This window comes from Anastrepha obliqua, chromosome 1, assembly GCF_027943255.1.
Source record: "Anastrepha obliqua isolate idAnaObli1 chromosome 1, idAnaObli1_1.0, whole genome shotgun sequence".
In the NCBI taxonomy this organism is placed as follows: Eukaryota; Metazoa; Arthropoda; class Insecta; order Diptera; family Tephritidae; genus Anastrepha; species Anastrepha obliqua.
In genome coordinates this window covers 26,776,545-26,793,903 of record NC_072892.1, presented here as the reverse complement: position 1 = coordinate 26,793,903, position 17,359 = coordinate 26,776,545, and the positions used below count along the sequence as shown (strand labels likewise).

At 38.6% G+C, this 17,359-nt stretch overlaps 1 protein-coding gene across 1 annotated transcript; it reads right to left on the bottom strand.

Moving 5' to 3' along the window:
- Positions 1-2,941: 2,941 nt before the first annotated feature.
- Positions 2,942-16,283, bottom strand: LOC129253178 (solute carrier family 22 member 3). Its single transcript, XM_054891451.1, has 6 exons — positions 15,479-16,283; positions 9,651-9,805; positions 9,402-9,570; positions 3,871-4,193; positions 3,663-3,797; positions 2,942-3,581 (listed from the first exon to the last, which is right to left on the bottom strand). The coding sequence occupies exons 1-6, from the start codon at positions 16,249-16,251 to the stop codon at positions 3,019-3,021; spliced, it is 2,118 nt and encodes a 705-aa protein (XP_054747426.1). The 5' UTR covers positions 16,252-16,283; the 3' UTR covers positions 2,942-3,018.
- Positions 16,284-17,359: the final 1,076 nt, after the last annotated feature.

The window sequence follows — 17,359 nt, the reverse complement described above, 5'->3', positions numbered from 1 at the left end:
TTACTTCTTATCATTTATTTCGCTAAATCTCCGAAAACATTAGGGAAGACAAGGATATTTTCGTAATACACTCTCAGCCGGTCGTTAAAAAATGCCCACAGTGGAGATCACCTGATTTCAAAATGCTATTTTCTGTACATGGTCGCATAAAAATGATTAAATTTGTAAAATCGTATCAAAAAGTCTTAAAAATATACTACAAATTCAGACATTTCTCAATAAAAATCATTATTGCAGCTAAGCAATATATTAAAAATATTTGTTATTGTAAATTTTCCATATCAAAGTAACACCTTTATTGCTTTTTGTCGATATTCTATCATTTTTATGTTACCATAAAATTTTAATTTGGCATAGCAACCCTGCCACTACGTTCAAGCAAAACAGCGAATCACCCACACCATCCCACACTTAGGTGCCTGTCAAAAAGATAAGAAGAAAAATATTGTTTTTACTTGTAATTTTGCACAAAACTTGCGAATTACATAGAGAGCTAATTATGTGACGTGGGAACATAGCATTAGGCTCTAAAAAGAAGTTAATACTCTTTGCGCCATCTAGCGCACAATTATTTTCAGCAATTGTTAATTCCTCATAGCGCCACCTGTCGAGCTTATGAGTTCAGCTATATGCTTTGCAAGCAAAAATTACAAAGACAATAATTCGTAGCACACTTTCAGGCGCCTGTATGCTTCAAATCATCACACGCCTTATACTCTGGTAGCAGATATCGTCTTGTATACTTATATACAGTACCTCACAAAAGTATTCGGAAATCTAGTTCTCCTAGTAGAAAATAAAAAAAAAAGATTATTTTACCTCGACTTGACAGTCAAAAACTAATTTTTTAATACATATAAACAGTACGCTTTCTCGTGAAAGAAATAATTCAACATCTAAAAAAAAAAAAAGAAACTATGGGTGTAAGCCGCTATACTTAGGGGGCGTCCATAAATTACGTGAGATGTTTAAGGGGGGAGGGGGTCGAGTCAAATCTCATCTAATCTTACGTTGGAGAGAGGGGGGTCTCGGCAAATATCACGCAATTTTTTTTCTGATTGAAACGAAAAAAATTATACTATTTTGGTCCATTATCCAGATTGTACATGCTTAAGATTTAATCTTAAGCGTAATCGTAGTATGATTAAGATCATTCACTAATTCGTTCGAAGGAAAATAATTTCATTCATACTTCGACGTCATATGTACATTACTACTGTCAAACCACCATATTTGTTTTATACCAAATAGCTCAATTTAATCTGAATTTACAGTACAGTGCAGCCGGTCGTTTGTTTTCGCGCCACTATCAGCCGAACGCGCGACTCGATGAACAAGAGCGTACGAGCTGAGTGGCAGCGACACACGGACAGGTTCCAACCTTCTTTGTTTATTCTTGTAAATGTTTTACTCGACTCAGTTCATGCTCTTACTAATTTAAAATGAGCTATCAAGATTTTTATTGTATAACGCATACGTCAAAAGACACGTCTATAAGGCGAAGAAGTCCTGCCACGACGATGTGATAAAATTATGGAATACTGCGAAGCAAAAAATTCCCGAAGAAAGAAGAGTTAATACATCGTATTAAACATGAGATTGAACGGCTTCTCAGGGAATCCACTGAGAGAAAAGTTCGGTCTACTTTAGCATTCCTTCAAAAGGTAGGTTAAATATATATTTTTTTAAGAAAAACAATTTTTTTTATATAAAGTTTATTGTTACAATTAATAGCATAAAAAGAACTGAAACAGTGAAATTCTTGATAAAATATGCTAAAATCATAACTACAAAATATTAGCGCGGTCATTTCCTTCACTGTTTTCACATAATTCAAAATCAGCTTCTTGTGATCAGCGATGATGTGGATGAAGCTATGTCGAACACTACACCATCCAACGTACGTCCCACTCCAGCACAAGATACTATGAAGAAACAGATTGCTAAGCTGCATATGGAGCTTGACCTAAGTGCTGCAGCGCACGCCGGAGTGATCTGCATATGATTCTTCACGACCGTTTTCTGCCACCTCCACACCCTATCACTCAGGTTGATGGACGTTTGGCAATTTCGGACTTTAAAGAACATGACGGAAAGTCATTCGCTCCATTTCGAATAAGCCTACCGATTCAACCGCTGAATGCCTTCATCAGCACACCTTATGATCTCTATTGCCCATGCGGTATTTACTTCGCATCTATCACAAGAGCTGCAGAGCACAGGCGAGCAGCTCACATTGCACCAGCTAAGCAAGCGACCCTCACGGATTGTCACAAGACGAGCTAATGAGTTACTGTGCGCAAGCGTCAACGGCTTAGAGTGATTCTCCATGGACTGAATTAGAGTAGATATTCTTTTTTGAACCGCAGTAGTTACGATTTAAGTCTTCTATTGGTAAATTTTTATTACACTTATAACTCTCAGCAATATTGAATACTAGTCTTAACTAATTGTAAATAAAAGCACGTAGCAAATTTTTTTTTTCTCTTTTTACAATAACAATCCAACGCGTTTACATAAGAAACCCACATTTTGAAAAATCTCACGTGAGATTGGGGGATGGGGGAGGGGGTTGAATAAAATCTCACGACATCTCACCAGGGGGGGAGGGGGTATAGAAAATTAAAAAAAACACCTCACGTAATTTATGGACGCCCCCTTATATACATATCTGGAATTTTTTTTCGAATACTTTTGTGACATGAATTCACATACTTTTTAAGTTAATGCATTATTTACTTACGCTTTTACTTGAAATTAAATTTAGTTTTATATTCCAACTAAAGCTTTGACTACTATGAAATTAGTTCTTTAGCAATAAATAAAAAGAGGAAGGAGTTCCGATTTTTTTTAACTGAGCAAAAATATTTCCGAATACTTTTGTCAGGCACTATATGTATGTATACAAATGCGCCGCTTTATTAAAAATATGGATCCTCACAAAATAATTGTGAGCAAATCTTTAACACTCAATGCACTACTAAATATATACAAATCTATTTATTTCTTACTACTTCCTCAGCTTTTGCGATTTATTTCCATTTTGGGCTTCTTTTCTGCGACTTTCTCATTTTCTAATGTCACAATGTCCTGCTCCATTATTGTCTCGAATTGATTATTCACCAGCCATAAATCGGAAACACTAATCGTCAGATCATTTTCATAGAAGCCTGAATTTGTATAACTGGCACTTCCAATCGAACTGGCAGACACACGACGCAGCAGCTCCAAGGAAGAGTTGCGCCTATAAGTGTTCGGTGTGGGCACCTTTGTTATACGTGGCTGTTCCGTAGTCCAAAAAGAGCGATCCAGAAAGCAAAGCAAGATGCCGGTGACCAGCGCCAAAGACGTTAAGGCAGTGATTGGAATTAAATTATGTATCTGAATAGTGACAGCTATAAAGGGGCCAAGAATGACCCAACAGCGGCTATGCGTCAGCACGGAGAACATCAACAGAGGACGCTTTTCGGCGGACACGATTTCACCGGTACACGTCGCAAGCACGGCAAACGTAACGGCATTCGCGAACTTCAGAAACATCCAGAAAATCATTTCGAGACCCACGCGGCGACTAGATTTCACTGTAAATAACAGATAAACACAAATCGAATGATATTAAATGTAACTGTATAGGACAGGTACTTTGCATTTGTTCATCTCACATGAGCTCGGCACGAACCAGATCAAATAAGTAACAGTGCCTGCCACGATCATCAACTGACCACACCAAAGCCAGTGATGTCTGGTGTAGAGTATAAAGTAGAGACCCAGAAAGATGCCCAGAATTTCGGAGAAGCCTTAATGAAGCGAAATTTTTATAATATTAAATGATTTGTGATCGCAAAATACCCCGCATGATTTCCAACCTACCCACGCATACAGTATTGACGTGTATGAACTCTCTGCCTAGGGATCTTATCATCAGTAGCATTACATTGTGCAGAACTAAGACACCCGCCCAAACACAGTGAATGCAGTAGATATATTTGCGTTCGGTGCTTTTATCCCAAATCGACCAGTAGCGTGGTGTCTCAGTGTCCATTTGTTGTAGTTGCTTCGCATAGGACGTCAATTTTTGATCCAGGTCTAATGGTATCGGTCGGTTATTGAAGGCAGCAGAGTTCAGCAGTTGTTCTAAGGCGCGATCTAATTTGTTGTGGCGCAGTAACCAACGCGGCGAATCAGCGATCCATCTAAACGGGTGATGAATAGGAAATATAGAGTAAATAAATTAGCAATCTGTTGCCATTTAATCTCGCGCGCTACCAGCCATTGCAGAAACCACGAAAATGTTATTTCGATAAATAAAATCAAATATCATAACAAAGTGCAAATGGAAATTTCCTTTCAAAGACATTTTTTCTTCGGAATTATGGCTACTCTTGAAGATTAAATATTCATATTTATAAATTTTATTTCATCAAGGCCACTGGCTTGGTGAGCTTTGCAGTTACGCACGTTTTTAGCCAAAGTTGCCCAGTCAGTATTTACAGTTTCCGGCGCTTTCTCAAGAATGACTTTGGTGAAATTCGTTTAAAGTATGAATCATTTCTGAATTGTCTGCGTACTTTTCAAGACGGCCCACTCTAGAATCCTAACGGAATCAAATCGTAACTCTGAGTTGGCCGAACAACTTCGCCTATGGGGCTGCTAAGCCGATTACAGAATTTAGCACGCAAACGATGCATTGCATGATGGGTTCTGTATTATGCTAAATCGAAGATCACCCAAGTCTACGTCTTCAATTTCTTTCTACCAAGAATTTGTAAGAGGAACTCTGTAGCGCTAATCGTGAACCAAAGGAGCGTTTCTATGTTTATTCTTGATTCTAGGCTGCAAAAGTTTTTCTAGTTTTTCGACGAATATAATCAACCCTTTCCAACGAGATGGTTTCTAGACTTTGAATCACTTAGAAGCATGCAAAATCCTGCTTCTGTTCAGCATAGAATCGTGGCCTTTATCTGTCCCCCGCAGACTGTTTTGCAATAGGAAGGTACGGAATGCGTTTCTGTGCCGCCCTATAATGAAGCTTTTGCTAGCTTGATAGTTTTAAATTTTACTTCATTCACTTTTAACCCTCTCAAATCCTGAGTTAAGATGAATCACTTTGTTTCTATTTTCAGCTCACGTCACCAAAAAAGTCAATATCAAGCATTAACTAACTGTAGGGTGGGCCATGTAAAATTTGCTTTTTGAATCGGCTATAAAAAAAACTAATCAATATTTTTTCAAACTTTTTTATTTTATTTTGAAGATTGAACATTGTCATTTATGAATGAAAAATAATATCGTTCAAATGACTGCCACGACTGGCTTTTACAGTAGACTCCAATTTCATGAATGGCAACTTCGAATTCGTGTTTTAAAGCATCAATCGTCTCTGGATGGTTCGCATAGCATTTGTCCTTAACGGCTCCCCACAAAAAATAGTCCAACGGGCTTAAATCACAGCTCCAAGGCGGCCAATTGATATCGGAATTTCGGCTGATTATTTGGTTTTCAAAAACGGTAGCCAAAAGTTCGTAACTTTGTAACTTTGGCAGTGTGACAAGTTGCACCGTTCTGTTGAAACCAAATGTCGTCCATGTCATCCTCTTCAATTTTTGGAAACAACTCGTTGAGCGTGTCACGGTAACGCTCGCCATTTACTGTAACCGCGGCTCCTCGCTCATTTTCGAAAAAAAACGGCCCGATGATGCCGCCAGATCAAAAACCGCACCAAACTGTGACCCGTTGTGGATGCATTTGCTTCTTTACAGTAACGTGTGGATTTTCCGAGCCCCAAATCCGACAATTTTGCTTATTGACCTAGCCACCGATGTGAAAATCAGAAAAGAAGAAGAAGACTCACCACTTTGGAAATAGGTTTTCAATATTTTCTAATTTAAGTAAATTATGAACACATTTGACATGTCATTTGTGTTTCCATTCTCAAAAAAATAGGTGGTTCAAAAAGCGAACGCTATATGGCCCACCCTGTAAAAGAGTTGTGATAGGCATGCTGACGAACATAGCCCAGTAGCAGAGTGTGCCTATAAGATAGGAATCTCGGACAGCGATGAATGTAGGAAATGTAGAGAGCAGGGCTCAAGGGGAACTGTAGAGCATCCCCTTTGCGGATCTCCTATGCTTTCAAAATGCCCTTAAAGTATCAAAAAGTATCATCTCTCATATCTCCCCCATAAATTCGCAATAAAAACAGGCACCATTCGGGTGGACTATTTCAAAATACACAACAAATGAACTCCATCTGGTATCGCTACGGACCGAACAGATCTAAGCGTGACTATGAGTCAACCAGTTTAGCCTAACCTAACTAAATTCAAACTAAAGTAACTAAAAATAAGTTGTAGTTTAGAAAAAGTTGTCGAAACTTTGACTACATCCACTTAGGTTTACTTCGATTAGATGTTTTAATATTATATTCTGTCAAAAAAATATCGGGAATTGCCTATTTAAAAAGCGCGCTAGTTACGTAAGAGGCAGCTCCGACTTCACCAAAATAAAATATTAATTGGCAAAAATAATAAAAGGTCGATTACCCAACTAAAGTTGTGCAATCGACACACTCTTAAAACTAACAAAAGCCAATGAACTATTTGTCGTATTGTAACTAGAGACCTTAGGTAAGCAATAAGCATTTTTAGAAACCAACTTAATATGTAAAGTAGAATAAGCACTTAATTGTCAACAAATATAAATTGCATTTTAAAAAATTGCAGTTAATAATAACAATAAACTGAAAGAATAAAGAGCTTAAGCTCCGTAAATAAAGCATTATTTTTTTTTTATTGAAAAGATCCTTAAGGATACTTAACTCGCGTTACACATATGTCTAAATTTTTTTGCTAAAATGTTCGTGCAACTGTCCTCTTTAGTGTCGCAGAGTTTGAGCGTGATCTGTCAATTAATTTGTTTTTGGGATTTAATTATATCAGTCAACCGCAGGTGTGCTCTGCGATTTTCACTATGGATAAAAATATCGAACAAAGGATTTGTCTAAAATTTTGTGTTTGGAACGGGATTTCGTGTGCCGTTTAGTTGAAAATGTTGCAGAAAGCCTATAATGAGTGTGCTTTATCAAAAACACGAGTATACGAGTGGTATAAGGCTTTTACAGAGGACCGAGAAGTCGTGGAAGATTTGCCTCGATCTGGTCGCCCATCAAAGTCTTCAACAGATGAAAACGCCGACAAAGTCAAGGAAATGGCGCTGGAAAACCATCATTTATGTTTGACACCATAAATTGGGCTGCTTGACTCGTTCCACTAGAGTTAAATTTCTTTCAAAAAATTCATCGGAAGAAGGTGGCCGAAGACATGCTTGAGCAAGTGAATTCGAACCCAACGTTTATCCAGCGCTTCATAACAGGTGATGAGACGTGGGTATATGAATTTGACATGCGAACAAGTCAACAGGCGGCTGAATGGCGCTATCCACATGAGACGAAACCCAAAAAACCACGTCAAAGTCGGTCACAAGTGAAAGCCATGCTACTCGTTTTCTTTGATCATCATCACTTGGGAACTCGGCATTCGTTCCAAATGGTTCTACGGTAAATAAAGAAAATTATTTGGAAGTTATGCGATTGAGAGAGAATGTGCGTAGGAAACGGCCCAATTTGAGGAAAGAAAACTCATGGATCTTGCACCATGATAACGTACCGTCTCACAAGGCTCATATTGTGAACGCTTTTTTGACCAAAACACTCGACAAATATCATCGAACAACCTGTGTATTCACCGGATTTAGCCTCCTGTGACTTTTTCTTTTCTCAAAACTTAAATTGCCATTCCGCGGACGCCGCTTTGAGTCGATAGAGCCCATTAAGGAGAATTCGCTGAAGGAGCTGAAGAAGATCTCTTCAAATGCGTTTAAAAGGTGCTTTGATTACCGGACTAATTGTTGGCATATGTGTTATGCTTCGAATGGAGCTTATTTTGAGAGCGACAAAGTATTTTTTTTATGATTAAAAAATTATTTTACGTTTTATTGAACAATTCCCGGTACTTTTTTGACAGAATATGTGCCCAATTTGCTTGTGGTATCAAAACTGGGAAAACATATTTTAATAATACAGGGTGGCTGATGAATTTTGCTACATTAAGAAACTCAAATAACTTTTTTTTAGTGTATGGAATTCATTTATTTTTTTTTTCAAGTTGAAGGTCATTAAATTTTATTAAATGTAGCTTAACTAGTTTTAAAAATAATTGAATTTAAATGCCCCCCATGCTCGTTGACACAAGTACGGCATCTTAGTAAAAAGTTGTTCATTGCTGCTTTGAGAGTTGCGACAGGAATAGCCGCAATTGTTGCCCGAATGGATTGTTTTAGTTCATCCAAATTTGTTGGCTTTGTTTTATAAACTTCTTGTTTACATAAACCCCACAAGAAAAAGTCAGGTGCAGTAAGATCAGGCGACCTGGGGGGCCAACGAAATTCGGAGTTTCTTGAAATCAGTTTATTGGGAAATTTTCGTCGCAACTCTGTCATAACAGTCTGGGCTATGTGAGACGTTGCCCCATCTTGTTGAAACCACACAGAGTTGAAAGGAATTCTCTTTCGGCGTAGTTCTGGATAGAAAAATTCTTTCAGCATTTTCAAATAACGGTCTCCAGTAACCGTAACGGTGTGACCATTTTCTTCAAAAAAATAAGGCCCGACAATACAGCGTGAAGAAACCGCACACCACACTGTCACGCGAAGAGGATACAATTCCGTCTCGTGGAGTATCTGTGGGTTAGAAGTACTCCATATTCGACAATTTTGTTTGTTCACATTGCCGTTTAAATCGAAATGGGCCTCATCAGACATGAAAAGGCAGTTTAACATGTTTTGGTCTTCTTCCACCATTTGCAGGATCTTCTGGCGAAATTCCAAGCGAATCGGCAAGTCTGCTGCATTCAGTTTGTTAACCATTTGAATTTTGTAGGGAAATAAGTCTAAATCTTTGTGCATTATTGTTTGCAAAGACTGTCGGCTGACACCAAGTTGAGCAGATAAGCTTCTTGTTGAAACCCTTGGATTGCTTTGTATAGCTGCAGCTACAGCAGCGATCGTTTCCTCCGTCCGAACTGGTGGGTTTCGATGATAAGGCCTTCTTGCGACTGTTCCTTGCTCAGAAAAATTATTCACCAGTCTCATTATGGTCCATCTGCTCGGGGGATCGCCGCCAAACATCCGCCTGTACTCTCTCTGTACCAAAACTACGGACTCCAGTGCGTGATAGCGGCGGACTATCCAAATTCTTGTTTACGTGTCCCAGTTATCCATTTTAATAAATTTTAAAGATCAATCTGCAAAGTAAAACAAAACTGGAACAGATAACTTAAAAAGAAAAAAAGTTATTCAATTTTTTTTTGGTAGCGGCTTTCATCAGCCACCCTGTATTTACTCACTTGTGCATGAATATTAAAATAATCACAGACGATGAAATAGCCAAATATAAGTAACTCCAGCTATCGAAAAATATCGAAATTCCGGGTAAAAGTATAAGTCCAATGCCCCAAAATAGCTCAGAAAGCGTAGTCACTATAGTTTTTGCTCGTCCTGCGGTAATATCCATTACTGAAATAAGAAGAGAGGATGAGAATGAAAGTGTTTAGAAAGAAGGTAAAATATATTAAAAAAAGAAACCAAGAGCTTACATATAACTTGACCAGCAGACATCAACACAGTACAAGCAATCGAAGTTAAGCAACGGAAGTAGACGTGTAGTTGAAAATTTGTGACTAGCCCAGTAATGCAGCCGCAGAATATTTGAAGACACATGCCGACGAACATCAAGCGATGGGGGCTCACGCTATGGTAGAAGAAAAACAGGAAAAACTTTTATCAGTGCTGAGTGCGTGGATGATGAAAAAGCGGCTAACGGTTGTTATAGCGGCAATTTGAAGCAAAAAAACAAAAGTTTGGGAAATTATAACTTTTTTTTGATAACTCCATTTATTAAATACAATCTGTCTTAATTCAACTTTAACATTCAGTATTATTTATATTTTTCTTTATCTAAAATGAAAGGCAGTGTGCGTAAGAACTCCCACTGAAGCTCGCTACATATAATTCAGATTCTAAATCTTTATGGTAAATCAGTGGGTATACACTTTTTTAGTCTACGCGGTAAATTGGTGTTATTTCTGAGCTCCATAAAGTTTTGGCTTAAGTAAAGAGTTGTAGAGGAAAATTTTCTTATCCAGTGTACATGCAGATTTTTGATTGAGTAGCCACTAAAGTGAGCGAAGTTTTAAACCCAGTTGTTTACGCTTCAAGAATACCCTATAATCAAAAAGTACCGGGAATGTTTAATTTAAACGAACCGTGCACTTGGGAACCGGTCCATATTTTTTTCTTATATTGTTAAGACTGTAAGACACACATCAGTCACTTTTTAGAGCCATCGGATCATTTGAGAGATGCTGTACGTCGCAAACGGCCGGAAATGTGGGCAAACAATTCCTGGATTTTGCATGATGATAACGCGCCATCGCACCGAGCCGAAATTGTGCTGGATTATTTGACCAAACACCAAGTAAATACCATCGTGCAAGCACCGTGTTCATCTGATATCGCCCCGTGCGACTTCTTTTTGTTTCCCAAGTTGAAGTTACCACTTCGTGGAAGTGGAAGGAGATTTCAGTCGATAGAGGAGATCAAAGAGAATGCGACGAAGGAGCTGAAGGGTATATGTGGGAGCCATGTTAGCCTTCTATCGAATTGATAACCCAGGAATTTTGCCTGATCAGCTTGAGGTATTTGGTAGTGATTTAAAGTTACTGGAGGAAACGAGTCTTTGCGGAGTGTGAAAAATATCTGTACTGATATGGTTTGGTTGGCTTTTATAAGCCACTTGTTTAACCAAGTACTGACTTTGTCGAGGTTGTGCTGCAGTAGAGATCCAGCAGTGGAGGCAAGACCAGTTTCGACCACTACAACCGCATCGTCCGCATATGTAGCTGTGTGCGTGTGCTTTTTGTCAAGGGTAGATCGACAATAAATAAAGTGTATAGGACCGGTTCCAGAACTCTACCTTGAGGCACGCTTCTTCAATTTAGTGAACACAAGTACCTTCATTGTTAATTTTAACAACAGAGTGTCTACTTTTTAGGCTCTGATTTAAGCACCTTGTACAAGCAGTGAGGCAGTTTTCTTTAGCTTTTCTCTAAGCTTTTATAACAGGTCTGCATGTCAGACTTTATCAAATGCTTGTGCTATGTCTAAAAATACAGCTGGGCAGTATTCTCTCTTTTGTAACGGGTGATTTTTTGGCTATTATCTTTTTAAACAGTTGGTTTAAGCAGCTGACGCACGTTTCGTGTTTTGTTTCACTGTCAAACATCTTCAGTTTGGTCTATAATTTAACCATGAATCGTCTTACAAACGAACAACGCTTGCAAATCATTAAATTTTATTATAAAAATGCGTGTTCTCTTAAGAAAATTTATATCGCGCTTCTTCCATTTTATAGTCAGTTTAATCGACCCACTAAAGCGGCTATTCGAGCTATTGTGACTAAATTTAGATTTGCATTATTGGACATCAAACCACCAATACGCTTACGTAGAGTGTGGACTGAACAAAATATCGCAGCTGTATCAGCCTGTGTTAATGATGACCATCAATTATCGATTCGTCGCCGTTTGCAGCAATTGGGCCTCTGTTACTCAACAACGTGGAAAATTTTGCGAAAGGATTTAGGTGTGAAGCCTTTCAAAATACAGCTGGCGCAAGATTTGTAGCCAAACGACCTACCGCAACGCAGAATTTTGGTGAATGGGCTCTTGGAAAGTTGGCCGAAGATCCACTTTTTAATCGAAAAATTGTGTTCAGCGACGAAGCTCATTTTTGGATCAATGGGTACGTAAATAAGCACAATTGTCGATTTTGGAGTGAAGATCAGCCAGAAGAATTGCAAGAGCTACCAAAGTATGCAGAAAAGGTCACAGTTTGGTGCGGTTTATGGGCTGGAGGAATCATTGGACCGTACTTCTTCAAAGATGCTGCGAATCGTAACGTAACTGTGAATGGTGAGCACTACCGTGAAATGATATCCAAATTTTTTTTGCCCAAAATGCAAGAGCTTGACTTGCATGACATGTGGTTTCAGCAAGACGGTGCCGCATGCCACACAGCACGCCTAACAATGGACTTGTTGAGAGGCGAGTTCGGTGAACATTTTATTTCACTTTCCTGACCTGTCAATTGGCCACCCAGATCGTGCGACATAACGCCTTTAAATTATTGGTTGTGGGGCTATGTTAAAGCTTAATTAAGGCATTGGAAGACAGCATTAAAGCATTTATATGTGAGATACCGGCCGAAACATTGGAAAGAGTATGCCAAAATGGACTAAGCGGATGGACCATTTGAAGCGCAGTCGCGGTCGACATTTGCATGGAATAATCTTCAAACATTAAATTATATGGACTGTACTATCGATTTGAATAAAAATTTCATGCATTTTTCTGAATTTTACGTGTGTTTTTTTGAAAAACTTTCCTATAGGAAAAAAAATCACCCTTTAGCTCTTCTCTAGCGAAGTTATAGATAGAATTGAGCTGCTCAATGTTCGAATGTTGTTGACGAAATCCGAACTGGTGTGTGAGTATTAGTTTCTTTTGTCCAATAATCGACTTGAGCCGTTTTAAGAATAATTTTTCAAAAGATTTTGATAACGCATGTAGTCGGCTTATTGGTCGACAGTAGGAAATCATATCTGGAGGTTTGCCTGGCTTTAGTATACGGATAATTTGGGCTACTTTCCCTTGCACAGAAAAAAAACTCTGCACAGAAAAAATAAAATAGCATTGAAAACGTAGGCGATAAATTTGTAGCCGCATAAAGGGATGTCTTTTAGATTTGTATTCGTTATGAGGTCGTACCCTGGTGCTTTATTTACCTTCATGCCTTTATTTTTTACATCTCTAACCTCTTTCTAATTGAGTTCTGCTCAATTCAAAATGAAAGAACGGAAATTAAAGAAACAATAATAAATTGATAAAAGTAATTCAGAAGGCAAACGAAAAAAGCTGGAGATTGAAGTTATGCAAGGTAGCGCAAAATTAATCTTATGATGTAGGTTTTAAATAACTTTTTTCTAAAAAAAAATTTTTTTTGAATGCCGGAAATCTTTATTTCTACCCTTACGCGCTCCATTGCTTGCCTGTTGTATACTGCAGCTATTCAGAAGTGCCAAATGTGGTCGACGTACGACGCCATTTGCAAAAAATATAACTCTTCCGTTAGGAAGACGACCACGAAACTCGTATATGTACATAAAACGAAATGACTTAAACCAGAGTGCACTCTTGTCTCTTCTTGTTGATTGTCCTCTGCTCCTCATGCTAATTGCCACCAATTAGGAATATAAAGTGAAGCTAAGATTTTCTCCAATTCATTTCTTTCTACTGTTAAAACAAGCATGTACCGCATCGACTACTTCAAAATTGGAGCGTTTGTGTAAATCCGTGCGACAAGTCCTAGCCAGCAAAGCAAATTAATCTTTATTTGCTGCACTATTTCTATGTCGGCATAAAGTTAATATGTACATCTGCTCATCGTCCCATCATCTTCCGCAGAATCTTTTTCCCGAACGATCTTCATCGGCTGTGGGCCAAAGCAAGTCTTAAAATGGCTCCTTCCGTTGCATTACTTCCAGGCACCGAAGAAGAGTTCGGATGGAAGCTTCCCTGGTAAACGCAACAGATGTAAACTTTGAAATTACTTGGTGTTATTCCCGTGGCGAAGGCCGGGAGATGGGGCTCACTGAACTAAAATGTGTTAGATCGCTGAGGTGACAGCCATTGGACGGGAAAACGCTGCGGTGGGAAAACCGGCTACGGGAAAAACTGGCTACGGTGTGAATATAGGCTACTTCTACTAACGCTTTAATTGTTTTTATATGTATTTTTTAATGCATTTTTTCGTTAGTATGTTGGTCAATTCCAGTGGTGATCTAGTGGCCATTTTTGCTGCCGCAAGAGTGTTGCCCGATATCCCAATATGTCTGGGCCTCCAGAGTAGCTTGATGGTGTGTGAGTTTGCTCTGAAACTGTACCTTATTTTGGATGTTATTGGGTTGGACCCATTCACATTTAAAACTGAATGAGTCACGGATAAGAAGTCAGAGCAGGTTAAGTACTTGGTGCGCTTGTTTTTGGCTAAACGGTTAGCGTGGAGGATGGCTGTTGCCTCAGCGGCAAAAACAGAGTTTGCGGAGGTAGTAAGACCAGCATGATGCCCGTGGATTCGATGTCGACAACACTGTAACCGATAACTTCATTCTCTTTCGATGCATCAGCATGTAAAAATCTCCTGCTGATAAGGGAAGTTACAGACATTTAAAAATGCTTGTATGAAGACTCGATTTTTATGCTCTTGTAATATAATTGAGCTGTTTTGAGTTGGTGAATGAGGTCTGAAGACTTTAAGTAGTATCTCTGCGGAAAATCATATCCAGTTCTTTGGTGAAGAGGTAGAATATTCTGCAGAGCTGATACTTTTTTGGTTGACGTTTTCATTTAATTTTATGATAGTTTTGAAAGGGGAACCGTTTTAGTAACAGAATTTTGAAAGTAAGCATCCCGAAAGGGATTAGTTGAGATAATCCGGCTTTAGCAAGTATGTTGGCGATTGGGGTTACGCGGAAGGCTCCTAAGGAAGGACGAGCTGCTGAGTGGTATATGAATGGCATTTTTGGAAAGTTATTTTTAAGTAGATCTGAAACTTGGTAAGACATAATTTATTTTTGATAAAACTACCGCTCTTTTTATTAGCGCATTTGTATTGTATATACCATAAATAGGAGAGGTGCTTGGTCAGAGGGTGTAAGCGCCAACTATTTTTATTATTAACTCTCTCTGTGATGATTCTCAGACTATTGAATTGAGTTGTGGAGTTTCTGCGGCTAACGCGAGTCTTCATCCAGTAATCCAAGTAGTTTTACTAATTCTAATTAGAGAAGTTACTACGCTTATAGTATCGCCGATACGTCGGAACATACATATTTTAGTTGTATGCTTCTTCTTCTTATATATCTTAATACATTACAGGCCTTGCATATATCCAGCATTTTTGAATGAAAGATGATCGACTGTTTTTGCAATGCCAGAATCCTTGCAACCTCAATTTTTTAGAATTTTCACTTTTCCAGAGTCCATCCTGTTCATCGTCAGTGTAGAGAATCGACTTGCGATGGGTGGTACCGATACAGGGTTTTAATACCTTCTCACAACTTCACACAACCGACATTAAATCATTACGATAACAAGAGGTTCTCCTTAAGGAGTATCTACAAAATTCAATTTCCATGAGTCACATTCAGTGGAACGCCACATAAACACAAATTTGCAGTCACTAGAAAATCATTCAATTAACACTCACGTTGCAAAATTTTTCGCGAATTAGATTTCCAAACAAAATAAATTTATTATTTGTAAGCACTCGTATTTACATAAAATAAGCAGTCATCGAACTTAACTATTTGAGCGCGTGTGGCACGATCAGACCTCCGAAGAATGCGCCCAAGCCATGAAAGGACTGTGTCACTGATATCAGCAACTGACGCGAACAAACCAAATCGAACTGCGACACGAGCGAATTGTAATCCGAGTTGTGCTCAAAATGATCACAAGGCAGCACATTCACTTTCAAACTCAGCGAACCATTCGCCAACTGCACGACATTGGGCTCCTCAAAAGGATTGGAGTAGTTGGCATGATTGGCAGCAAAGTCGCGCTGTAATTGCTCCTCGTAAATATTACAGGCATCCACATAGAAGTGACGATCGGTGCCTTGCTCATCTGTCGCCGGCGAGGACATGCGCACCCAGGCGGGTGTAGACTCTGTAGCTGGGCCAGCGCTGGCGTTCATAAGTGCTGGTGGACGACAGAAGTAGTCACCCTTTTTGGGTGTGGGCGCCGTGTAAATAATACAGGCCATAAACCAGGCGGAGGGAATTTTACATAGGAAGATCAGTAAAATTGTGCGCAGTTGCCAGTGGCCAAAGTTACCGCACACTTGATGGACAATGTCAGAGGGAGCGCTTGCCGTTGCGGCTGCAGGCTTGCTTGTGGACTCATCAAAGCTTACTGTAGGAGTTGTAGAGCAAGTGCAGTGTGATTTTGTTGTTTTAGTTGAATTACGATTCGCAACAGGGCTGGTAATAGTTGTGTCGTTGATTGTGAAAATCACTGTTTTGGCGATGTTCGCTTTAACTGCTTCATTTTCAATTTCACTCGCTTTCTGTTTCATCGCACTCGAGGTTATTAGGTGTATTTCCGCTATGTACGAGTTACTTCCGTGAGCTTATCTGCGAGACTGTGCTGCCGCTCAGTTTGCCACCAGCCTCAACCACACGAAACCTGCCTCTATTTGATAGCAGCCTTCTGTTTGACATTTAATTTAGTCTACGCAATGTTGATCCTGGTAATTAGTAGTGTCGCTCTCGATACAAATTGGTGTGAATTGAATCAGAGATTTGGGGACAGCTCTAGCAAGTGGGGGGGTCATCAACAATGCCAATATTAGCATATCGCTTACAGATTGATAATTTTTTATTGATTTATTTAATTTGTTATGTACTTTGATTATTATGTTATATCCATCTATTGATAGTCTAAACTGAAATACTAACGATTACATTCATATTTTTGTACTATGTAAGCAGAGTGGGGATACAGAAAAATCGGGTCACTGAGGTAGAAGTAGAGAGAGAGAAAAAAATGGCTTAAAAAGCTGCAATTAACTTAAATTATAGGAATTCTATGACCACAGAGTTCGATTCAGATTTCCGTAATCACAATGGACGCAAAAAAAAAAATAAAATAAAAAATATTAAGAAAATAAATAAAAATAAAGAAAAATGATTTAATTATAGAAGGTTAGGTAAGTAATGACAAGGGAACTTTGACACTCCCATTTGCATTTACTTAGGATTATTTATTTGAAATCAAATTTATTTATTTAATATTTACTTAAAGCTTTTTCGATGCATACCTAACAATACAAAAGCCCGTAAAGCTACGTAGAGATACGTGATTTAACTTATTGGTAGCTGTAGAAAAATTTTCTAGAACTTTGAAATTAACAGGATTGTTTCCGGATAGAAGGGAGCTGCTTTAACTTCACCAAGTTTGTAGGTAGATTTGAGAGGATCAAAAGTCGACAAAACTCATGATAGTTGCCGGGATCAGTGAGTCCGTCAACGATTGTTTTCATTATATTAAAAATGAAGCGTAGCTGGTAAACAAAATAAGTTTGGTTGAAGATTCCCGAGTACACGAGGGGTGCCTTTTATATGTCGGGATTAGAGAACAAAAATAAATTTTAATCATCGAAAATCGCTTTATTGTTTTTCAAA

Bases quoted from the DNA above. Each gene is read 5' to 3' on its own strand.
- LOC129253178 (XM_054891451.1), bottom strand. From the start codon at position 16,251: ATGAAACAGAAAGCGAGTGAAATTGAAAATGAAGCAGTTAAAGCGAAC. The intron at 9,806-15,478 runs GTTAAGTTCGAT...CTTCTACCATAG, and splicing joins GTGCCACACGCGCTCAAATA to CGTGAGCCCCCATCGCTTGA. The intron at 9,571-9,650 runs GTAAGCTCTTGG...TTCTTATTTCAG, and splicing joins GTCTGCTGGTCAAGTTATAT to TAATGGATATTACCGCAGGA.